Below are 25,940 nucleotides of genomic sequence, written 5' to 3'. Positions count from 1 at the left end.
AGCCTGGGTGTGAGCAATTAGAGGTCCGAAATGGAATGAGTGGGCGGGTAGGAGGGTAGGCGTGGTAGTTAGTTTGTCAGCTGTGAGTGAAGTGCCATATACTGCTTCCTGACTAGAGTGATGAAGGAAAACAAAAAATCAAAATAAAACAACAAGTATTTGTTGAGGGTGATGGCTCAAGCACCAAGACTGGAAACATAAAAAATAAATTCTCATCTGAAGTACTTCTCAGAGACAAAGTTCTGGGAAATAGTATGATTACATATCAAGTATTTGGACAGTGAACCAACAGAAATATGGGATATTATCTAGCAGGACTCTGAGGGGCAGGTGGGAGGACATTACATGGGTGAATGGAAATGGTTATAACCCAGTTGACTAATTGTGTCCAGATGGGGATTGGGTTGTCTTGCAAGCACTGTTCCTGCCCCAGTCCCTCTGAAGCAAATCAAACCTGCAGGTCCAGATGTGAACCATATGGAAGGTCATGACATGAAGGGCTCAGGGGACAGGCATGGAGGAAGAAGACAACCTGACTTCCACGATGCAAGACTCCTAAAACACCATGGCCAGGCTTCCAGTGAGTGGTTCTCAATGTGTGTGTTTCCAGCATGTGGTTTAGGTGAGTGTCTACACTCGCCTTCCTTTAAGTCTGGTTAGAAGTGTGAGTGGGGTGATATCTGGTTTGAGGATTAATCAGCCAAAAAGTATAAAAACTGGACTAGGCAGTAAAAGTCTAAAAAGGGGATCTCACAGTGCAGCTCAGAGCTGATTTGCGGGACATGTTCAGCGCAGCTTTTGAACTGAACTCAATTAAGCTCCCTGCAGTGAAAGTTGAGCGGTTGCCTATTCCATAACTCTGCTTTTAGGCAGAATGAAAACTTCATCATCCCAGACTATTCTATATCAAAAAGCCCCTTTTCAGAAAAATACTACTCAGGGATCCCTGGAAATCTATTTTAAAAGATTGATTTTTTCAATAATAGACCTAAATTCCCCTGCTGTATAATCTTACTTTTAATTTCTTCGGTCTTATATGAGATGCAGCAGAGTTGATGACTTGCTTCCACTGCCTACATCTCTATGTATTTGAATATTATCTTTGCATGTCCTTACCTTCAGTCTTATGCAGGTTCCATTTTCAACAAAGATTTTAATTCTTTAAAAGTCTTAGGAGGTTCTATTTTCTAAATCTTGAATCATCGCACAATTTCCTGGGGTCCAAAATGTATCTTTATGTTATGTACTCACAAAAATGTTTTTTAAAAAAAGTTTTGTTAAAAAAAATTCCTTTTATAGTGTAGATTTAAGCATTCTTACTCCATCAATTCAATAGAGAGTTAACAAATGTTAATGATTCTACTGTATAAGAAGGATAATGCTAGGCACCAAGAAGATGCTATTTAAGGAGATCACTGTAATTGAGGTAAGTCACAGATAGTTAAGTAATCATAAAACAAGAGTATCAGTAACTAACTAATCAGTAACAACGGACAAGGTACTAGATACTTTGTAGCTGTACTTCATTTAATTCCCAAAGTCTCCTATGAATTCAGAGCTAGCATTATGTCTATTTTGATGAGGAATCTGAGGTTTCAAGAATTGAAGCCATTTATGTGAGCTCATGCATCTTAACAGGTGGTGGAGGCAGAATCATAGATGATGGCAATGGCTGTCGTGTAGGCGTGCACAGCTGCAGTATAGGCTATGGGAGGAAGGCCTGGGAAAGTCAAGCAAAACTTCATGGAGGAGGTGATAATGGGGCTGGGTCTCCCTATAAGCACAGCAAAGGAAATAGTATGAGCACATTCTGTGTCGGTGACTACTGTTCCTGATTTGGAACTAATGGAGAGCTACCAAATGTCTTTCTATCTTGGGGCCATGTTCAGAAGTCCCAGAGATTCAGAGTTCAGGTTTAGAGTATATTTAACTCAAAGCTAAAGATTCAAATACCAGCTGTTCTGACTGATTTTACAGAGTGGGCAAAGCGTGGAGGTGGGTGGAGGTGTAAGGGGGCAGAGGGGGTTTAGATGAATACCTCTCTACTTCCAAAAACAACTTAAAGAGACTCTTAGCTGCTCACTGTGGCATTCATCATTTGTCAAAACTGGCATTTTCCTTTGTTGAACAAGACAATGTAGATGACAGAAAAGGTGCATTATGACAAGTAACAGTGACTACTGTGCCTGGTTCTAATGCCAAGTGTTATTTCAATGATGAAAGAGGAGAAATCATTAGCAGGAGTCACTAGGATTGCCTAGTGACTTTTATCAATTGGCTGCCTTTTAATGTATGTTCGTTTTAGAAGGTAATTTAAATTTCCAAGGTTTTTGAGAAAAGAAATATCACACAGTGGACAGTGCACGGATGTGGTAAGATGAGATCTGGTTCTGTCTCTGCTGTCTTCTTTTAAGCTGTGTGATTTGAGCTCCCAGCAGAATGACTCTAGGCCACAGCTTAACCATTTCTGGAAGTGTGGTTTGGTCAGGGAAGTTACCTTCGCTGATCTGCAAGGTTGATTTGATGAACCTGACTAGATGAGAGGGTGCCTCTTCCTGGCAAGCAGCATGAGATAAACAAAATCACTTGGGCTTTGGAGTTGGATATGTATGAATCCAAACCCTGACTCTGCTGCTGTCTAAATGTACAGCTCTTTCAAGATAGTTCACCTCATCCGTCTTTAGTTTTTTACTCTGCGACATGAGCATAGAATTCCCACTTCCCAAAGTTCCTTTGAGGATTAACAGATAACAATGAATATAAAAGGGGCAGCCCTTGATACACAGTCCTTTTTATTTTGATTTTTATTTATTTATTTTTGAGATGGAGACTCACTCTGTGGCCCAGACTGGAGTGCAGTGACATGATCTTGGTTCACTGCAACCTCCACCTCCCGAGTTCAAGCGATTCTCCAGCCTCAGCCTCCCAAGTAGCTAGGATTACAGGCACCCACCACCATGCCCAGTGAATTTTTGTATTTTGAGTAGAGATGGAGGTTTCACCGTGTTGGCCAGGCTGGTCTTTAACTCTTGACCTCAGGTGATTTGCCTGCCTCGGCCTCCCAAAGTGCTGAAATTACAGGCATGAGCCAGCACAACAGCCCATAGTGCTTTTTAAAAGTCTATTTGCAGCTTCCCCATGGTTTGAATTCATTTAAAGGAGAAGACTGAGAGAAAATTATTTAGGCAAGAGTACCTGCATGATGCTAAAATCTTTTACTATGAAATGAAGGTCAGTGCTTCTCAACCCTGGCTGCACATTTGAATCTCGTAGGGGCAATTTAAAAGATTCTCGTGTGTGGGGCTTATCCCCAGAGATTCTGATTTAATTGGTCTATAGTGGACTCTAGCCTTTAGGTTGTAAAAGCTCTCAGGTGTAGCCTTGCACGGTGGCTCATGCTTATAATCCCAGCACTTTGGGACGCTGAGGTGAGAGGACTGCTTGAGGTCAGGAGTTTAAGACCAGCCTGGGAGACAGCAAGATTCTGTCTGTATGAAAAAGTAAGAAATTAGCAAGACATGGTGGCATGTGCCTGTAGCCCCCAGATACCTTGGGAGACTGGGGCTGGAGGATTACTTGAGCTCAGGAGTTCGAGGCTGCAATGATCCTGTCACTGTACTTCAGCCTGAGATGACAGAGCCAGACCCTCCTCTCTCTCTCTCTCAAAAAAAAAAAAAAAAAAAAAAAATAGAAAAAAGAAAAAAACCAAAACAAAGCTTCCAAGTGGTGTTTGTAATGTGCACCAAATTCTATCATTGCTTCTCAAACACTAACATAGAAAATTACCTGGAGATTTTGTTAAAGTGCAGATTGCTTCTCTAGGTCTGGGGTAGGGCCTGAGATTCTACATTCCTAACAAGCTCCAGATGAGTGAAGCTGGTGCTGTCAGTCTGGGACCACACTCTGAGTAGCAGGTGACTGATGATCTGTGATGGTCATTCTCAAACTCCAGTATTCATCCTAAAAACCCATGGGCTTGTTGAAAATATAGCACCAAAGCCTGGGGCTGGCCCTCCCGGGGTTTGTTTTTCTTGGTTTAGGAAGAAACCTAAGGGAGTCATGGTGTCCATTTTAGCCTAAAAAATCTCATGATGTTAATTTTGTGTTTTTATAATGTCTTCTCTTCCAGTTTAATTGTTCTCTACAAAACTACTGAGTCTGAAGTTGAGAGTGTGGGGAAGCACTGTCAGAAACCTGAAAGACGGATGAGCTCACATTATGTGATGTCAAGACATGTTGATACTTGAAGCCAGATGTATCTCCAACCTCTGGGGTTCTTTTCAGTTAAAGGGGACTTTCACAGAACTCCCTTCCTGTTAGGATTTACTATTGGCAAATGACTCACTAGTTAATCAAGAGAGCCTCCTTCACCAACAGGAGACAAACAGGATGACCCTGGATATTTTCTGTTCTCTGCAACACATCATACCTTCTAAAGCAGAATCATGAGAAAGGCAGCTGACCTCCCCCACCTTGAGGTCAAACCAAGGGAAAATAGAGGTGGGAGAAGATAACAGGTTGTTTGTTCAGAAGAACAGATCAGGCACCTTTGAAAGTCTCAGGGACTTCCAAAAGAATTTGTCTCAAGATAAATTGCTTTTTTCCGTTTTTTGTCTTCTTCTTGCTGTCCTGGATTCCTCTTGCTTTAACTAGCTAAATCATCCTCTACTCAGGAGAAGGCTATTGCCACTTTCCAAGAAAAATCTAAGAAAACAACTCTGTGGGGATTAAGAAAATAATTCTGGCATTGTGGCCTGGGATAAATATTTTGCACATGATTAATATAGATGGTGTTATCTTCCTGGAACTTTATGAGTTTGTAAATAAATTGATATGAGGCTGTCATGTGGGAAACGAGAGAAACTCAGATTTTCTTGCTTTCCCCTTTAGAAACATTTGACATCTGTAAGCACACTTGATCAGTCTATAGAAATAACTGCATGATAGTGAGAAGAGACCACTCAAAAATGCAATAATCACACAACAGTTTAGCCAACCAAGCCTTAGGTCACCCAAGTTTTAGATACTTAACCCCATACTGTACTTTCAAGTGGGCCTTCTTTTTAGAAGACGTTATCAAATTGGGGCCACTTGACCTTACTAATATCCTCTGCACTGGCTGGACTGGCTGAATAGAGAGCTGCCACATGGAGTGATTCAGCAACAGTGTAAGACAGTAATTGTCTCAAACGTGTTTCTCAAGAGCTGGCCACCAAATTGCCCTCCTTCACTGGTCCTTGGAGCCTTGCCATTGGTGAGATGCAAGTTTGAGTCATGGCAGTGTGTGCATCTGGTTTGGATGCGAAGGGTGCAGGCCATGGTATACTCAGGCTTTCACCCATTCACTGTTCCTTTATAAGGCCTAAGGGGTACTGGTTTTCCAGGACAGACTGTGGAGTCTGTGCAAAGGGGAGGAAGTTACAGTGGAGGAACCCATGCAATGCAGTGCCAAGTGCCAAGAAATGGTAAAAGCAGAACTTGAGGAAGGAGCCTCCCAAGGTGATAGATCCTGTGTGCTGGGAATCTGAGGAAGGAGTTGGAGGGAGAGAGGCTCTCATCTTTAAAATGAAATGAAGGACAAGACAGATGGGGAGCAGCAAGATGAGCTATTTTTCAGTTTTGCCCTGAGTTGGATTTTGACAGGACAAGAAATGAATCACTGCATTTTTATATGTATTTAAAATTTCTATTTTTTTGTTTTTTGTTGCTAGAAATAGGTTTAACTTTTATCAGATCACAGTTCTTGCTTGCAAGGCAGCTTCATTATGAAGCTCTTTTTTTTTTTTTTTTTTTTTTTTTTTTTTTTTTTTTTTGAGACAGAATCTCACTCTGTTGCCCAGGCTGGAGTGCAATGGTGCATCCCCCGCTGACTGCAACCTCCGCCTCCTGGGTTCAAGCGATTCTCCTACCGCAGCCTCCCAAGTAGCTGGGATTACAGGTGCGTGTCATTGTGCCTGGCTAATTTTTGTATTTTAAGAAGAGACGTGGTTTCACTACATTGATCAGGCTAGTCTGGAACTCCTGACCTCCAGTGATCCACCAGCCTCGACCTCCCAAAGTGCTCTTGATTACAGGCAAGAGCCACTTGCCTGGTCCATTATCAAGTTTTATACAGAAGAGGATGGCCTTTTGCCAGGGATTTTTACTTTATTGATTTGCTCTGTATAGCATTTCTTATGTGACAGATACTGTTTTAAGCACTTTAAAACCTTACTTCATTAATGCTCTTAACAACCTATGAATTAGGAACTATTACTGTTTTCATTTTGCAGAGGAGCCTGCAACCACTATATTATCCTGCCTCTAGTGCTGAGGGCAGTGTTCCTGTTCCAGGGTGGAAGAAGAGAAAATGGGATTAGGTAGACTGGTTCGTAAATGCTTCCCCTAGACTGATGAACTGGCTAGGTAGCCATCCCTGGAGTTCTTGCTTAAAATGCAAATTCACAGGCCTTACACCTGGATGTTTGATTCAGGAAGACTGGGGTTTTGAAACACTGACCTAGACAATGTGTGGGGAACCCCCTCCCCTCTCGCAAATTCAGGAATCCTTGATTGAACATCATCTGATTAATACGAACATGACTCCAGGGAGCAGCAGTAGCTTATGCTACCACCTCCTATGCATTTTCTAGTCCTTCCAGCTCTGATGTCTAAACCACAGTCACTGATGGTGACGATTCTGACCACTCCACCCCCAGCTCCATCTGCTGACAACCAGAAGGCTGCCTTGAGTCCTCCGAGCCTCCCACACCCTGCCTGCTTTCCTTCCGTAAGAGCTTGGAGCCCACAGTCTTCTTAAAGGCTTATACCATCCCCACTGCAAGACCAAGTGGACATCTTTATTCTCTATAATTAACTGCCTCCCCCTCCGTTTCTGTTGCAGATGGCTATGCAGTTCAGGGGAAAGACCTCGCCACAGAGAATTATTGTCTCATTCCAGTTGAATGGACCAATGATGGCGCAATGTGTGACCTTGGCGCTGGAGAAGGGATTGAGCCTAACCTCATTCCCCACCCACTTCCAGCCTCCTCCATTCTATATCTACTTCCAGCGTCTTCTTACTTGCAGACCCAGAAGAGGTTGGAGGTCCTGGCCAATTTCTCATTCTTTTCTTCTCACTCACACTTTTATGTCTCTTTAAGTGGCTCAGAATAGCCATGTTGACTCCATACACCCAGAAGTTTGAGGAGAATTAGCTATTATATCACTTTTGCTGATTTCAGCTCTGCTGATGGGCACACAGACCTCAGCAAATCAACCAGATCATTTCCAACCCCTCTTGACTTTAAGAAGACTGGGACATGCCCTGGGAAATGGAAGCAGAGAAGGAGACGGCTTGCAAGGCCCCCTGAGGTTACCACGATAAATTGGCTTGAGAGGGAGGTAAAAGCAATTCAGAAGACCACTTGGGAAAGCCCAGGCAGGATATTATCAGTGGCTGAGTGAAGTTCCCATCACCATCTAAAGTGAAAGATGCCAGAATTATAAAAACTGACTGCATTTTCTTCTCAGCTCTGCTTTGTGACTTCTTCTAAAAATTCAATTGCTTTTCTATTTTAAAATAGGGACTTTGTCCTCCTTCTAAATGCATCACCTGCACCATTTGGGACATGCCCATTGTCAGGTTGCTTTGACTGAACACCTTAAATATTCCATGGAAAACATAAAATATGTAAAAAGAAATCTCCTTGTCATGAGATCTCATATTAACACTCCAGCTTCTTTCTTTAATGTGGTGGAAAAACATTCTAAATGCCCCAACAGAAGGGCAAGAAAACTGGAGCCTAAATGACCACCTTGAAACATGTAATAAAAACAGACACATCACCATACTTCCCAGCAGGCTTTCTCCCTGAATGGACACTGGTAATTCTCTGAGGCAGTAACTGAATTCAGCTAAAATAGTGAAGGCAGCTATTGAGAAGCTCAAGGCTTCTCTCAGGAGCCCCTAATCCTGCCGGATTCCAGTCCACTAGGTCACGATGCCCTAAGATTCCAAGTACAGTGGCTGCAAACTGGGAATTCTCCAAGGGGAAAAGCATCCCTGACTCTTTGGACGTAAATACTGGACTCAAGGCAGTGGGAAATCATTTCTGACATAGCTTTCTGAGGGGCACTTGCATCAAAAGTTGGATATTTTTTAAACCACATCCAAGAAGTGTGGATTTATTTATTCTATTATATGCCTGCCTCAATTCCAGCAGCAGTTTGGTAGAGGTTATCAATTTAGAAATACCAGTTATTAAAATTTCAGAGCAAAGCTCTAGCAACTACACCCGACACGGCTGTTCATATAAAACCGACGTGCAAATGAGAGGAATTTCTTTTTCTTATTTTATTACCTTGAGCTCCTTGACTGTAGAAGAATCTTTGAGCTGACTCAACATCCAAGAGTCTATGAGCAGACTCCACATCCAGAAAATAATCCATTTTGGGATAATCCATGCTTGATGTTCCAAACACGGAGCTCTGAGAGAAAATATTCACTTGAATACCTATAAAGAGGAAAAAAAAACCCACAAAATTTTAGATGTCAAGTATAAGTGTCTATATAGATGTACTTTACAATGTTTGAATAAGAATATCCCATTATAATATTCTATTATTTGACTGACATTTCCAATTCTAAAGCCACCCCTCAGCATAGCTTCCCTACCGTATGAGAAAATGCAGCATTTAGTGAACATTCATTAAAAGTAATATATTCTACCCAGGAAAAACAGATGATCCGATCTAAAGAGAAATAACATACCAGTCTTTCCTTGCTTTATATTCGCTGGAACATATACTGTTAATTTCACATGCTATCGGTTTTCAAAAGGTCTATCTGATAAATAGCATCATTAAGTGTTAGGCGTTGTGAGTGTTGATCCTCAACTGATCCTGAGACTTTCGGATTCCCCCGGAGCAGGGAAAATCGCCTGGGAATCTAAGCCTCCACTCATAGATGCCTTGCGTTTATGACACACACTGACATATTTGCTGTACAAATGCTTTGAATTCCTTCCTTCCGGGCGATTCCCTTCAGCACATTTTATAAAGTGCCACAGGATTGTCACCTGCCTGTGCCTGGCAGGGGCTGCTTTTGAGAAATAATTGTGGTTGGTAGAGCAGTAACAATGATTACAGCATTGCAATAATCCCTATGACATTATCATATTCTAGCCTGTCACAAAGCTAATATACTTCCCCAGAAAACATTCAGCCTGTTGGGTTATTTTTTCAAGCCTATGTAGCCTTTCCCTGATACTTGCACAACTGAATTATCTCTATTTCTGCAGAATATTTTTTTGGAAAGAATTAACAAGACAAAGTCATTAAAACCAAGCTCAGAAGGCTTATCCAATCGGTTTCTCTAACAGTATATATTTTAATTTAAGAAACCAAGTCCGGTAAGACAAAACTTTTACAAATACCCAAAGGTACCCCAATAGCCAATATACTTACTGCAAAAAATAAAAACCCACGGCTAATTGTCAGCGGTAAAACAAGAGCCGTTCCAGCCAGAGTGTCTTTGATCTTGCTAAATATTCCCAGCGAAAATAAACGATTTTGATTGTTTGATTAGAACAGTGATGAATAATGCATACAGTCCACTGGACTTCCTTTATCAGATAAAATGGCCAGAGCACGTTACCTTAGCAACGGAAGGTGACGCCAGCCTCAGCCTCTGCACCCTCCCCTGAGAAGGAAGAAAATTACCAGTTTCCCATGTAAAACTTTGGCAGAAAATCATCAAATCCACATGTGTACATCACGCAGGGCTATTCCCCGGCCCCCCATCTCTTATGCACAGAAGTGTCATAGTCATTAAAAACACATATTTATGTCTTCATAGTTTATTTTTATAATCCCAAGTCTTAGTTTGATTTGCAGCCACAAAAGAACAGGTAAGGAAATGATTAAAATTTTAATATATAGAAAAGTTGTATAGAAACTGTTGTGGGGGCACCGGTTCTCACCCTAATGCTGGCCTAAGAGTGGCAGGGAATTTGGGGGGAGTTTACTGAAAGGCCATTTTAGCTTAGCATATGTTAAACATTCCCCTGTTATAATTAATACACAGAACAGCCACCGGCATCCAGGCTGAAAATAACTCTTCCCTTCTGCGAATCAGTCACTGGAAGAAGCTTAAAAAGCTGTCTGAAATTTCCCAGATTCTGAAAGACACATTATAGCATAGATCTTGTGAGAGATCCCCCCATCTCCTGCAAAGGAAAACTAGCCAAAAAGATATATGAAAGGAAGAGTAGAAATTAGCAGATACTCACCGGCACTTGTTGACCTCTTTCAACAGGACACGATAGAGTATAGAACAAAGCAGTGTGACGCTTCTGAGCCCACAAACCCAAATGAACAGCTTCTAATTTTCCCTTCAATCTTGTTTCAAGAACACTGAGCAGAGGGAAGTGATGGATTTGCCCATTTATACTGTGATGAAATGCAACCCCTAAGAAGAGATCTGAGTGGAGCTGCTCTTTAGAACACATTAGACTGCTAATTTAAGAAAATTGAAAGGTTTTGTTTTACTGTCTTTTATGTGTTCTTCTCTGCTACCCCCTCAATTTAATTTGCATTTAAAATTATTCTCATGTCTCCTCGGCTCTCCAAGGTGTGGAGTACTTTCTAATCACAAAGGCTGCTCCAGTAGGGTTTGTTGCAACACCACTTTTATCCTGAGCTGCACAACAAGGCAGGTAGTTATAATTGGGAGCTGTTTTCTGGGGCGAAATACAGAGGGCACGTTTGATGTCACCCCTTCCCTCTTGCCTGGCTTTCTTCCTTTACTTGCTTCCAATTGCCTCCTCAAATCTCCAGCACAAATCATGCCAATCTGCCTAAATGCATTTCTCCCTGTTCAAATGTAACAAAAGAATCCCGATAACAAAAATAAACTTTGGCTAGTATCTCAAGTTATTCTAGTTCAATATCCTTCCTATCAAACCTCAGTAAGGACTTTTAGGCACAATACTTTAAGATCTTCATGAAAGGCATAGTGACAGCCAAATGTAAACCCTACTGTGGATTTTCCACAATCCTCTTGCACCCTTTGTTGACCAAAGAATTGGTCATTAGTAAGGTGTGGTGTGCAGTGTGTCAGCTTGTTAAGAAAAAAGAGTTTACATTTGAGAAGCCTCAGGAGGAAGACCATCAACACCCCCCGCCACCCTCCCCCCGCGCTGCCCCACTCCCTGTACACAGCTTAGCTGTCTGCCATTGAAACAAACCTGAAAATCCTTTGCTGTTTGTCTTGTGGGCTCTCCCTTTCCCACCTGATCAAAACAACTCAGACACCAAGCTGGTGCTGCGGATAGTTAAGCCTCATGGAAGAAGCAGCTGAAACTACCAATTGCATGCCCTTGTGGGAAAGTCAACCATGGACTCTGAATTCTCAAAGCTTTGCTCCAACCCAAGGGCTGACTTCTTTAAGGTTACTTTTCTATTCAGCACCCACTGGAGACATGCTGAACACTTGACATTTATAAGAGGAGAAAGCTGTCTTCTGGTTCCTTTTACTTACTGTGAGGTGTGGGCGACAGGTTCTGAACTCATTATTGTAATTCTGTTGAAATTGTAATGACTCATAGGTGAGAGAGAGAGAGAGACAGAGACGGGGGGGAGAGAGAGAGAGAGAGAGAGAGAGAGAGAGAGAAAGAGAGAGAATAAGTCTATGCTGCTGACCAAGCCTTTAGGTGAGTGCAAATGAACGTGTGATTGAAGAAAGAGATACTAAACTGGAAATGTGAAAAACAGAGTTGATTCCCAGGGGTAGGTGGTAGATTTGGAAGTCAGTCATTTCTGGAGAGTTGACCAAGAAAGGGAAATTTAAAATACTTCACAAAGTGAACACATAATATGAAAGGGTCATGATTTAAGAAAACTCAGAAGGGAAAATTTGAATTTAAAGAAATGTGTTTGGGGCCAGGCATGGAGGCTCACATCTATAATCCCAGCCCTATGGGAGGCCAAGGTGGGTGGATCACCTGAGACCAGGAGTTTGAGAGAAGCCTGGCCAACATAGTGAAATCCCGTCTCTACTAAAAATACAAAAAGTTAGCCGAGAGTTGTGGTGGGTGCCTGTAATCCCAGCTACTTGGGAGGCTGAGCAGGAGAATCATTTGAATCCAGGAGATGGAAGTTGCAGTGAGCCGAGATCATGCTACTGCCCTCCAGCCAGGTGACAGAGCAAGATTCTATCTCAGAAAAAAGAAAGAAAGTAACAAGAAAAAAGAAATGTATTTGGGAAGGGGATGATTATTCATTTGCAAACAGGGACTTACTTTTACTAAATAATTAATTACTGTGTTCTTTAGCGTCATATGATCAACTTCTGAAATAGATTTTCAAAAAATGATCTCACTCTGTGGAACATAGCTATAGATTACATATAGGTGTGTGTGTTAGAAAATTATTTTTAAAGATGGTGAAGCAAACAATGTTCAAAAGCCAATGTCAAAACTTGATCAGCTCAATTCTGTTTTGTAACTTTAAACTGCTCCAAAGCAACACTTATGATGATCTATTGTTCTGAGAAATAATAAAATCAGAGAGGAAGGCAAGGTTAGATCAAGTATTCAAATTAACATGTATTTAGCACTAAACAATTCAACCCAAAACATTCTCAAGATTTCAGCTCTGCAAAACTTAACTAAGTGTTAACATATCTCTATGACCTAGAAATAAAAGATTATTTTGAAAAATTCCAAAATAGAGCCATATCTTTTACATGAATACCATTAAAATATGAAAGTGTAGAACTGTAAGATTGAAACAAATAATCTAGAATTATTAAAAATACATAAGATAGCAGAGAGATGTATACTTTTCTATATTCAGTTTGATTGGAAGAGGATATGTATATGAGTATTCTATACACTAACAGGTGTATTCAATTAATTCAAAATGGAGGTATATTTCATGATGGAATCTAGAGGCAAGTAAAGATATCAGCTTGTATATATTTTTGGGTTGTTCTTCTTTATCCTATTGGATGGCAAAAGACCCAAACATTCTGGGAGAGATCATATTATTTGTAAGTAGTTAACTTGCTCATTTTATATTATGCTGTTGACTTTGATTGGAGCCAGTCTGGGTTTATCCTCTTTGCTAAGAGATAAAACAGTTCTTCTTGCTTATGATTTTACAATGAATTTTCCTTAATTGCCTTATATTCCAGAGCTATCTAGAAAACTATGTTTTATATTTGGTTGGACTATTTGAGGTTTGGCCTTCTACCTAAATGAAATCCTGGAGAAGATTCTTTTTTTGCTAATAAACCCAACTAACTTTAACTTTAAAATATTAGAGGTTTTTTCTTTTGAGATGGAGTCTTGATCTGTTCCCCAGGCTGGAGTGCAGTGGCCTCAGCTCACTGCAACCTAGAGGCTTTCCTAAGTTGTGATGATATTTTGGATCTGTTGGTGTGGTACGTAGATTGATAATCTTCTGTGAAGTGCTAGCTTGCTAGACAATCACAGAAAACAATATTCATTCATGTTTGCAAAGACCTGACCCCAGAATGTTTCAATAGTGGTGGCTCCCTCTGCCTGATAAGTCACTTTATCTCCTAATCCCTCCCTCAAAAAAATTTCTTTCCTTTTTTTTCTTTTGTTAAAAAAAATTTACAGTGATGGCGTCTTGCTATGTTGCCCAGGCTGGTCTAGAACTCCTGGCCTCAATTGATCCTCCTATCTCAGCCTCCCAGAGTGCTGGGATTACAGGCATGTCCTCCTTTCCTTTTTTTAAAAGGCTTGTCATTAATTGATAAAGGTACTGCAAACATTTTATCTAAGGTTTTATTCATATTGAAATCTTGCTGGTAGAGAAAACATGTTAAGCCATCACTTTTTACTTGAGGGTAATTGAACTTCCAATTCTTTCTTGTAAATAAGTTTTGATGATAGTTAGAAAGCTAAAGAATTCTGGGAGGATTGGGGAGGTGTGTGGAGAAAGAAGTCTCAGGGAAGAGGAGCTTAATTCCATTCCATGTAAGCCTACAGTCATATTTTGAGGGCTTCCTTAAGTTTAACATACCTGGTATTCTACTGGCAGAAAAGAGCATTACATTTGTTAGCATCTCCATTTGAACAAGGGCCTGAAGCTGCCTTACACATACAGAGGTGGATTCATTAATTCTGCTCAATAACATTATGCCAAAGGAGTTTCCCCTTGGGCCATCCTCAGTTAGCAGGAAAAATCTTCACACCAAAACCACAAAGCCCTCTGCTCTTGAAACTGCCCTGGAGAGAACCACACTGGACGTGGCACGCACTGGACAATACAGAGGGGCCAGAGTCAGACAGAGGACATCATTTGGCTCTACTCACTGTCCACTTCTGAAAATATCCTTTCCCCTCTGTTAGTACTTAGTAGATAAGTCAATTGAAAGAGTAAAGAACAAGAGTCCAAATGTCATCTTACCTTTCTGCCAACTGGATTCTAGTAAGTTGATCTTGCTTATAATATGGAAATTTTTTAGTTTGGAAGAAAGAATAGTCAGACTCAGTCTCCATCGCAGTGCCCAGGTCATTCATCTGGAGATAGGGGAATGGGGGAAAGTTGAGTAAAGAGACAAAAAGTTCTCTAGTAACTCTCTACTTACTAGAGAACTTACTAGAGTAAGTAGAGAGTCAAGCAACTTTCAAATACCTAAATAGGAAGACACTAGAACTACCACCCAATGATGGAGAAGTATGTTGACAATAGTAACTTTTTTTAAATTATTTTTTTATTGCATTTTAGGTTTTGGGGTACATGTGAAGAACATGCAAGATTGTTGCATAGGTACACACAAGGCAGTGTGGTTTGCTGTCTTCCGTCCCCTCACCTGTATCTGTCATTTCTCCCCATGCTATCTCTTCCCACCTCCCCACCCCCCCGTCCCTCCCCCATTTCCCCCCAACGGACCCCAGTGTGTAGTGCTCCCCTCCCTGTGTCCATGTGTTCTCATTGTTCAACACCTGCCTATGAGTGAGAATATACGGTGTTTGATTTTCTGCTCTTGTGTCAGATTGCTGAGAATGATGGTTTCCAGGTTCATCCATGTCCCTACAAAGGATGTGAACTCATCGTTTTTGATGGCTGTGTAATATTCCATGGTGTATATGTACCACATTTTCCCTATCCAGTCTATCAAATCCCATTTGACCCAGCAATCCCATTACTGGGTATATATCCAAAGGATTATAAATCATTCTACTACAAGGACACGTGTACACGAATGTTCATTGCAGCACTGCTTACAATAGCAAAGACCTGGACAATAGTAACTTTTTTAACATGAATTTTAGGATGCATAATTATGATATTTGACTTATTCCTTCTGGCAACAAAATCACATTGCCCTCAATTCTTTCATTCTCCCTTTCCTCTCTCTCTCTCTCTCTCTCTCTCTCTCTCTCTCTGTGTGTGTGTGTGTGTGTATGTGTGTGTGTGTGTGTGTGTGAGAGAGAGAGAGAGAGAGAGAGAGAGAGAGAGATTGAGATTTATTTTTGACTCTCCTGGAGAAGGCTGACAAATTAATCACAAGTTTGCTGGTGGGAGAAGTAGCCCTTTCCTAGTCCCCCTAAAAATCCAGATAGCAACCTGAAAATATCCAAAGACATATTCAAGAAAGAACAATAATCTCTAAGAGCCACAAGTTAAATGGACCCTACATAGATGATATGGCCCTTGAGCCTCCCAAGTACATTGAACAAATAGGACTGAATATAGTCGTGAGAGCCCACAGGGAGGGAGGGAGTGTGGGTTGTATCTAAATAGTAAAGAACTTAGATGACTCATCCCTTTTAGCTTTAAAATACATGGACACATTCTACAGCAAAGTCTGTATGCTTACATATTAATACTTAATGTTTTTCTTATGTAGGTGTATGTGCAAGAACATTTAATGCATATGTTTGTATAACAAACAGTTATTATTATTCATGACAGAGTCCATAGTTTAATTTGTTGTTCAGAAGTAAATGCTTTTAGGATCTGTCACCTGAAGGCATTGAAAAGTATCGTATCACAGGCATTAAGTTTCCAAATAATAATTCTCTGCTCCTAGTTGATTAAAGGTAGCAGAAGACTCAACTCCTCCCTCATAAAAGGAATGCCTTTATTTGTCTTTTCTAAAATAAAGAGAACCTTGTTGGCATTCAAGGCATTCTAATATATCATAAACATTAGTAGTAAATGAAAGAAAAATAATCTGTCATATTTAGCCTCAATTGAGGTATAATGAGCACCAAAGAAATGTTAGCTAATCATTCAGGAGACAATGCAGTGAAGTGGTTAAAAATATCATCTAGGGGATCCTACTTCTGTTGCGGAACTGAGAAAGCTAACCTTCTTGGGTCTCAGTTTCCATATCTAGCAGAGGAATACAAATCAGGGCCACATGAGACAATACCGAGCCTGAACACAGGAAACATATAGGTTAGGTATTATTTAAAAATATTTTTTGAACAGCTTACATGTATGCAAGGAGTTGAGGGAATAGGGCACCCCTTCCTAGACACCCCAACTATATCCACCTAATATGTTGAAACATGGCCTCCATCACTCCAATTGCAAATAAACTCTTAGACCTCTGAAATTTGGTAGTATTTTGTCTATATATCTACCGTATGTTATAGTTAAGTATGTATGTATACATGAAGATTAAATGAGTTAATATGTGTGAAGCATCTGGAGAACTGCCTGGCTCATAGTACACGCCCAAGGAGTGTTAGATATTATCATTATTTTTCTTCACAGAGAGTGCTTCAAGTACCCCCCACCTTTTTTTTTCTGGTGGGCCATGTAAAGTTCAGAAGCATTGAGGATTGATGCCAAGACATCTTCACCAAAAGGACATCTGTTATTCTTTATACTACCCTGTTTTCCTGAGAGAAGTTTGCAACAGTGAATGACAAACTAGAGCATAATTTTCATGAGTTCATCTTCTCTTCCTTCAGCCAAATTAAATGACACGATATATGTAGCTGCTTGGCACAGAGTGGGAACTTTATACATTGGGTAATTGCTTAACCACTGACGTTCTGGCGGGGTGTGGTGGCTCATATATATATTCCCAGCACTTTGGGAGGCTGAGGTAAGAGGATTGATTGATCCCAGGAGGTTGTAGTTATAGTGAGCTGTGATCGCCACACTGTACTCCTTAGCCCGGGCGACAGAGTAAGACCATGTCTCAAAACGAACAAACAAGCAAACAAAACAACTGAAGTTTCTATTCTTCCAGGGTTTGGTCCACAGATCTTGCCCACTGTAAATGTTTAGCTATTATTCATTTATTTATCATTGTTTCATTGGCAGATGATAGTTTATCACTCAATATGTGCCAGACACTGTAAGTGGTTGCTGGGAATGCAATAATAAGCTAGTTTGATTCCTTCTTTGGGAGATTACAATTTGCCCCGAACTTTGATATTTTTAACTTCTTTTTTTTTCATGTTGAAGGCATATAATGAAAACAAACTTATCTGTAAATGAGCAGAAGTGTCTAGAAGCAGTCAACTCTAGGGTCTCAGCCACCAACAACCGAGAGCAGCCAGGTATGCTGGCTGGGAAGCTTTGCGTACAGTGTTCAACATTTAATGTGTTTAATTTCTCCTTGGCTTTTCAGAGTAGATGAGAATACAGTACTTAGTTGGTGGTCGGGGAGGAAGGAGTAGACACTCGAAGCTGGTACCGTGTTTAATGCTGAAATTGTGGAGTGGCACTCTCATGTTCAAACTTTGAATAGCAACAAAAAGGATTGGAGGGCTGACTGATGAAAACAAAACAAAATGTGTACCACCATGTTTTAAACAAGTAATCTTTAAAAATGGTTTCAAGACCTATTGGTTTTAAACCAATTGATTTTTAAATGTGCTTTCACAGCACTATAATGATAATTGCCTTGAGTGAGTTACCATCCATCACAGGCTCTTTTGTGTATTTCACAGATCTCTCCTGGGAGGAAAAAATAACAAAACTGCATTTTATTTCACTAACCTGGTAATTGTGGGACCCAAGGTATTTGGGAGAAGTTCTTGTTCTTTTGCCCTTAGAGCCTTGGGAGTAACATTTTTCAGGTGAGTATAACCTCCTCTGGCAGGGTAAACATTTGGGCTGCATTTTTTAAAAGAGCCCTTGATTTAAAAAGCTGGTAGTGGTAAATAGCAAGAATCTACCATCACATTTTTAACATAGCTCTGGAGGAGCTATGATTTAAAATCAAAAGTCTTCTCATTCCTATGGCAACCAAAGAAGTATTCAACTAATGTTACATGCTGTGTCCATTAAGCGCTGTGTTCCTCCCCCACTTTCTGCTGCCTCCCTCCCTCTGGATCAACCTGAACCTCACTAAACTGTATACCTGGGAAAAGGTTCTAATGCAGAATTGGTTTGCAACATGCAAGCAATCAAGCCCATGAATGTTAAAAGGGAAGAGTCCTCCCAGAGGAAACCTTTACAAACCCAAAGGGAAAAAGCACCCCAAAATAGAGACACCGTCTGCTTCCCTGATTTGACATGTTTGAGAGCTCCTTGTTTTAAAGCCAGACACAAATCTGTGAAGAGATTCCCTTGAGTTACAACCCTTTTTGGGAGCAGCTACCATGAAGATAACATATGTAGTGAGACAGAGCCAACAGCACCCACTGGGTCGCAGCACAGCCATGGGAACATTTATCACACATTCCCAGGAAGCTGGAGTGGTTACTCATGCTTATGGAGAAATACCCTCTCTGAGCCACTGTCTCGTGGGTGGTGGGGGTTGGCTGCCACCATTACTGCCTGCACTTCAAGGAGGACTCCAGTGACTTTATGCTCTCCTGGAGCATCACTAGGACCTGGGGACTTGGGAACGTGGGAACTACAGAAACTTGAGCCCTAGTCCAGACCTCCTGTTTCAGAATCTGCATTTTTTTTTTTTACAGAGTCTCTGTCACCCAGGCTGGACTGCAGTGGTGCCATCTCAGCTCACTGCAACCTCCATCTCCAGGGTTCAAGCAATTCTCCTGCCTCAGCCTCCCAAATGGCTGGGACTACAGGTGCCCGCCACCATGCTCAGCTAATTTTTGTATTTTTAGTAGAGATGAGGTTTCACCATTTTGGCCAGGCTGGTCTCAAACTCCTGACCTTGTGATCCACCCACATCCTCCTTCCAGAGTGCTGGGGATTACAGGGATGAGCCACTGCACCCAGTCCAGAATCTGCATTTTAGTAAGATCTTCAGGAAATGCTTAGGCATATTAAAATATTAAAACCACTAACAGCGAGTTCTTACAGAGGCTATATTTCTCTAAATTTGTTGGCAGCTAGGTCAATTGTTTCAAGCACCTTGACTTGCTTTCCCCCTATCCCTGGTGAGGTTAATAGTGATCATTTTCCCCATCTAACAGCCGAGAAAACCTAAACTCATAGAGATTAGGTAACTTGCCTATAGTCACACAATAGGCTATTAGATGTTGGGGCCAAGGTGGATTTAGGCTCGATCACATGGTAGGTGAACATCTATTCAAGAAACTATCAAAACGTTTCCAACATACTTGTAAACATTTTACCTTGCCAAAAGCAATGTAAGAATTCCAGTTGCTCCACATCCTTACCAGCACCTATTATGATCACCCTTTTTTGCTTTAGACATTCTCTCCTAGAGAGTACCCAAGAGAAATGAAGGCACAAGTCTGTAAAAGATTGTTCATAACAGCTTTATTTTTAACAGTTCCAAGCTGTAAATAAGCCAAATGTCCCCCAACAGGTGAATGATAAAATAATTGTGGTATATTCATACAATGAGATACTACTCAACAATAATAGAAAATGGACCACTGATACCTGCAACAACACGGATGAATCTCAGAAACATTTTGCTTATTGAAAGAAGCCAGACCAAAAAACCAAAAAAGAGTGTATACTATGTGATTTAATTTATATAAAATTTAGAAAATGCAAACTAACACATACTGATAGAAGATTAGTGGCTGCCTGAGAATGAAGTTGGATAGAACATGAGATTATAAAGGGCATAAGAAAATTTGTGGGGATAATGGGTGTGTTCATGATCTTGATTGTGGTGATGATCTCAGCAGTGTATGTTGTTCAAGAGTGAATTAACCATCTTGCACACTTTAAACATATAGCATTTGTTGTATGTCAGTTTTGCTTACATAAAGTTATTTTTAAGAATGGAAGGAAACTGTAATACCATAATTGATATTTTCTTTTTTATTATTTCAACTTTTATTTTAGATTCAGGAGGTACATGTGCAGGTTTGTTACAAGGATATATTGCATGATGTTGAGGTTTAGGGTATGATTGACCCTGTTGCCCAGGTACTGAGCGTAGTATCCAATAGTTAGTTTTCTGCTTCCTCCACCTATGTGTCCCCAGTGTCTATTGTTGCTATCTTTTTGTCCATATGTTTCCAACGTTTAGCTCCCACTCATAAGTAAGAACATATAGTATTTGGTTTTGTTCCTTTGTGTTAGTTGGTTCAGGATAATGGCCTCCAGCAGCATCCATGTTAGATGCAGCCACAGTTTATGGCTGCATAGTATTCCATGGTATACATGTATCACATTTTCTTTATCCAGTCCACCACTGATGACCAGCTTGGTTGATTCCATGTCTTTGCTATTGTGAGTAGTGCTGCAATGAACACATGAGTACATGTGTCCAGTTTGTCAATTTTTGTTTTTGTTGCAATTGCTTTTGAGGACTTGGTCCTAAATTATTTCCCAAGGCTGATATCCAGAATGATGTTTCCTAGGTTTCCTTCAATGATTCTTATAGTTTGAAGTCTTACATTTAAATCTTTAATCCATCTGGAGTTAATTTTTGTATATAGTGAAAGGGAGGAATCCAGTTTCATTCTTCTGCATATGACTAGCCATCTATTCCAGCACCATTTATTGAATATGGAGTACATTCCCTGTTGCTTATTTTTGTCAGCTTTATCGGGGATACGATGGCTGTAGATGTGTGGCTTTATTTCTGGGTTCTCTGTTCTGTTTTATTGGTCTATGTGTCTGTTTTTGTACTGGTACCATGCCCTTTTGGTTATTGCAGCCTTGTAGTATAGTTTTAAGTCTAGTAATGAGATGTCTCCATTTTTGCGCTTTTTGCTTATGATTGCTTTGGCTATTTGGGCTCCTTTTTGATTCCTTATGAATTTTAGAATAGCTTTTTCTAGTTCTGTGAAAAATGACATTGGAAGTTTGATAAGAATAGCATTGAAACTAGATTTCTTTGGGCAGTATGGCCATTTTAATGATACTGATTTTTTCAACCTGTGTGCATGGGTTCATTGTTTGGGTCACCTATGATTTCTTTCAGCAGCGCTTTGTTGTTTTCCTTGTAGAGATTTTACTGCTTTGGTTAAATGTATTCCCAAGTATTTTATTTTATTTTTTGCAGTTATTGTAAATGGGATTGCATTCTTGATTTGACTCTCAGCTTGAATATTATTAGTGTATAGAAATAGATACATTGATATTGTATCCTGAAAATTCTCTGAAGTCATTTATCAATTCCAGGAGGCTTTTTGGCAAAGTCTTTAGAGTCCTCTAAGTATAGAATCATGTTGTTTGCAAAGAAAATTAGACTTCTTCTTTTCCTATTTGGATGCCTTTTATTTCTTTCTTTTGCTTGATTGCTCTGCTGGAACTGCCCCATAATTGATCTTAATGTCCATTTTTCGATTTTATTTGCTTTAGTTGGTGTTCTGAAAGATTGAAAAGGTGATTTCTGAAGATTTAATTAAGTCTTAAAGTATTTTCTCCATTCAGAAAGTGGTTTTATACCATATATTTATTTTTAAACATGTACAAAAGATTGTAAAGCTTCTGCATTAGACATGCAACAATTCTTGCTGTAGTTATTTTTTTTTTCATAGCTGCAAGCCATCTTGACCACTTATGCTAGACGTAAACTGGTTTTAGTGTAGCAGTGGAAGTCAAATAGTACCTCTCTGAGTGGCTTAGCATTAAGCAAACTGAAATAAGGTATTTCTCAGAGAGAGGAAACTATAACAAGGAAAGTATATTTTTGAGATTTTAGACTAAATTATAGTGGTTTCAAAGCCAAATGTTATTGGAATGATATAGCAGTATACATCAAAAAGGAAAAATGGGTCTTTGGAATGGCAATAGGGTTATCTTGTGTCACAGAATGAGCTATTGTTGAAACAAGATGTTGAATGGCAGTGAGAATTTCTCATGTGATCACCTGAGCAATACAATTACAAAATAAAACTCTGTCCAATTTGATTTTGACTCCAGTATCCTTTATCTTACTGGCTGGTCTGAACTTCTCTGAACTCTTCAGAAGGAGGCATCTTCCCCAAAGCTCACTCAAGCATAGAAGAAAATCTCACATCTCCTAGAGGTCAGCAGAATGACATGTCTTTCCACTTCAGTTTCTTGTTTATCTTTAAGAACTATTGAGAAAAGCCAACAGCTATGTATGTATATCTAACTCACAAACATGAACACACAATGAAAAACTGTTCTTAGGAGCAAATATTTTCATATTCAAAAGAGAGATACAAATTTAATTTTTTTATCAGACAAAATGAAGCACAGAGTTCTTATTTGATGTCTATGAGAACTGAATTGTTTATGCCATAAAAACTGGCCAGTTGCTATAGTATCAAGCCAGTAATTGACTAATTGACATTTGTTATCAATTCACAAACATCATAAAACATGAAAATCATGGAATAAATGCTGGCTTTCATCTCGAAAAGTTCAACTCTGATGAATGAAATGAAGTTTTGATTGAGCATTGTTTATTAAATATTGAATAGTTATCAGATTAAACAATATGAAATCCCTCATATTAAATCACTTTGGGCCTACAAAAGCACCAGGCACTAGTGAAGTGCTAAAACGTTAAAATATAATTAAAAAATAAAAGTCCTGAATTCAAAGAACTCAGTCTACTTAAGCAAACAGACTCAAAATCTGATAAACATTAGTATTCTATAAGAGAGGTGTGTGTATCGAAGCAGGGAAAGTGAAAGAACTAACTTTGCTACAGCAGAAATTTTACTAGTACTCACTAGTAGTGTTAAAGTATTTCAGTAGAATAATCTACATGTTCTTTTCTGGACTCACAAATTCATTCTGAACATAATAACATCAACAACCATATGTAGAATGATAGAGGATAATTGTCTGGGAATGTTTTCAGCTTTTGTGCTCAAAAAAATTTAAATTGATCTGTTCTTCTGTCCTCTTAACAAATCCATTTGGAGGTTTTTTGGATATCAGCAAGGAGACTGTCGTCAAATGATTCATGCAGAACTGAGTAGTGGTTCAGTTCCTTGGCAGTCCATTTTGTTGATAGTCATGAAGAGATCAACACTCCAGGGGCCTCTTCTATATACTTGGCATTATTATAATAATCCCCAAATTATAAGATCTTTTGGGAAATAGCTACCATCTTTCTTGATATCCCTGCTTTTAGCCATAAACACATTTTAAATTCATTGGCACACACATGGCTTTTAATCCTTGTAGAGAACTTCTTTCATGTTAAAAACATTATATTAAAAAAAACCAAGCTGAACCACTTTCTAAACATTTAAAAGTTTTAAAACACCCACTCACCTTTAAAAAAAAAATGTAATAGCACACCAAAACTTCTGATGTCACTTTCCATGGATGTTGACGCATTTAGGTTGTCAGTTCTATTTCTGTTCACTTAACTATAGCCTCCAATTTCCACTTACAGCATTTAGCTTGGAAATTTGGCATTGTTCAAACTTCAATGGCTGCAAAGCCATGCAAAACACGATACAATAAAAATACCCCTGAAACTGCCTCACCTTTTTAAGACAAATCTTGAGTTGGTTTTGTAATGGTGAACACGATGCTATTTTTCTGGGGCTAAATTGTGGAATGAAGCAGCTACCACATTACCTAATAAAAACTACCACTTATACATTTGAATTCATTCTAATAAATGACTATTTGTTTTTTTGATTTGCTAAATTGACATCTCTTAATTCTGTTGCTCTCTAGGGCAGCTAAGGAATCAATTTGAGCTTAAACAAATAAATGTTTATTGAACAAGCTGAATTCTTATAGAGAGTCAAAGATGGTAACATTAGGAACCATTTGGTGGAAGCCATTCATTCTGCAGTTCCTCTAATTGTGCTAACAATCAAAACAAAATAAGAAATAACAGAGTTTCTCTTCTATGGGAGGTGGAGAGAAGGGCTTTAGGTTTGTCAAAGGAGGGACTTGTAAAACAAATACTTGCAATTCAAAGTTTAAAGTGCTATTTTTAACAGAGGCCAGGAAGAGGGAATTTGACCCACCCATCTTGGGCTTCAGAGAGTTTGACTTAAATTTTGAGGAACTGAGTTTAACAGGAAGATAAAGTGGGAAAGAGAATCTTTGACAAGTGGGGCATCCTGAGAACAGTTGTGGAAGCTAGGGAGAGTCCAGCTTATCTCAGGAGGAATAAGAAGTTGTACAGATTCTTGTATATGAGAGGTTTAGATATTGGCAGAGGAGGAAGAAAAGGTAAGCAGGAACCACGTTGTGAAGGATATAGTCTGGCCTCCTTCTCTAGTGTCAAGACTGAGGCATGTAATCTTGTTAAGAGGTAATTGACAGAGTCCAGGCATAATATGAGGATTTGACTTAAGACAGTGAAATCCAATTTGAATCACTTTGAATTTCAAGTGTCTCAGAAACATTCTAGAGTAGATGTTTTAAAGACAGTAGGAAATGTGGGTGTAAAGGGAGAGGTCACACCTAGAGATCTGGATTCTCAATCAGGATATTTGGAAGTTGAAGACCTGAGAATGAGTATGATCTCTTCTGTAATAGTTTACCAAATGACCCATGAAGGAACCAAACACTAAAGGAGGAAAGATGAGACTTTAACATCAATTGAGAGGAACAAGGAGAAGGAGGTGGGTTGCTCCAGAAACCAAGGAGGAGTGAAAGAGGAGAATGGAAGATGTCACAGATCTACTGAGAATTTTTTATTGCATTGGGCAATTAAAGGTTCACAGATGATCAGAGGAGCCAGAGACAAATCAACTTGGTCCGTCTCTGCCTGCCAAATTCAAAATCTCTTGACAGGGTTCTGGTTTTGGTATGACTGCATTAGTAGCTAGGTTTATGCCACTGTGTAAAAATACTTTGATGATGATTATTTTTTTAATGCCGGTAGTGAAGCATTCTTCAATGTCTTTTCCCTGAATTTCTCCCATTTTTTTGATCTGAAATGAAATCTTAGGGGAACTCACTCAATTAGCCTCAATGCCACAGTCTAAGCCTTTAAATTCTAGCAATTGAGTATTTTGTAGTAGAAAAGGCAATTAGTTTACCCAAGATGGGTTACATAAAGTAGGCTAGAACATTCTGGTTTCAGTCACTGTCTTTTGGACTCAGCTAAGGAGACTTTTGAGCCTATATGCCCTGCCCCAGAGATTCTGATTCTGACTAATCAGTCCAGTTAAATTTGCACAGGGGTTAGGCGCAATCATCATTATTTTTTAGGATCTCAGAATACAGAAGGAGTTACGAACCACTAAGTGAAATATTCGAATGCCTTATATCCTTGGTACTCAAAGTGATCCACAGAGCATAATTTGTACCATCCACTTGCAGCTTGTTAGATATGCAGAATCCCAGGTACCACCCAGACCTACCAAATCTGAATCTGCATTTTAATGAAATTAAAATTTTTCTCTTATAATTATTAACTTTTTTTTTTTTTTTTTTTTTTTTTAAGGAACAGGGTCTTGTTCTGTTGCCCAGCCTGGAGTGCAATGGAGCAATCATGGCTCACCGGAGCCTCAAATTCATGGGTTCAGGCAGTCCTCCTGCCTCAGCCTCTGGAGTAGCTGGGACTACAGTTGTGTGCCACTATTCTTGGCTAATTTTTTAAAAACATTTTTTGTAAAGTTGATGTCTGCCTATGTTACCTAGGCTGGTGTGAGATT

The 25,940-nt window shown here is 39.6% G+C and overlaps 1 protein-coding gene across 6 annotated transcripts in view; it reads right to left on the bottom strand.

Annotated features, from left to right (window-relative positions):
• The window catches only part of PHACTR1 (phosphatase and actin regulator 1), a 600,452-nt gene extending 589,867 nt beyond the window's left edge, over positions 1 to 10,585 (bottom strand). The window contains exons 1-2 of one of the 6 annotated variants that reach the window (XM_074398444.1): positions 10,272 to 10,585; positions 8,343 to 8,495 (exon numbers count right to left, since the gene is read on the bottom strand). In XM_074398444.1, coding sequence (XP_074254545.1) covers positions 8,343 to 8,445 — 103 coding nt within the window. In that variant the 5' untranslated portion in view covers positions 8,446 to 8,495; positions 10,272 to 10,585. Of the gene's footprint in view, positions 1 to 8,342; positions 8,496 to 8,752; positions 9,076 to 9,447; positions 9,683 to 10,271 lie in introns of those variants that run through there. The other 5 variants (XM_074398447.1, XM_074398445.1, XM_010338040.3 and 2 more) reach the window with 5 other exon arrangements.
• Between the last annotated feature and the right edge of the window lie 15,355 nt (positions 10,586 to 25,940).

The sequence above is a fragment of the Saimiri boliviensis genome, chromosome 4, assembly GCF_048565385.1.
Source record: "Saimiri boliviensis isolate mSaiBol1 chromosome 4, mSaiBol1.pri, whole genome shotgun sequence".
Classification (NCBI taxonomy): Eukaryota; Metazoa; Chordata; class Mammalia; order Primates; family Cebidae; genus Saimiri; species Saimiri boliviensis.
The sequence above is the reverse complement of the archived record's forward strand: the minus strand, read 5'-3'. Positions and strand labels throughout refer to the sequence as shown.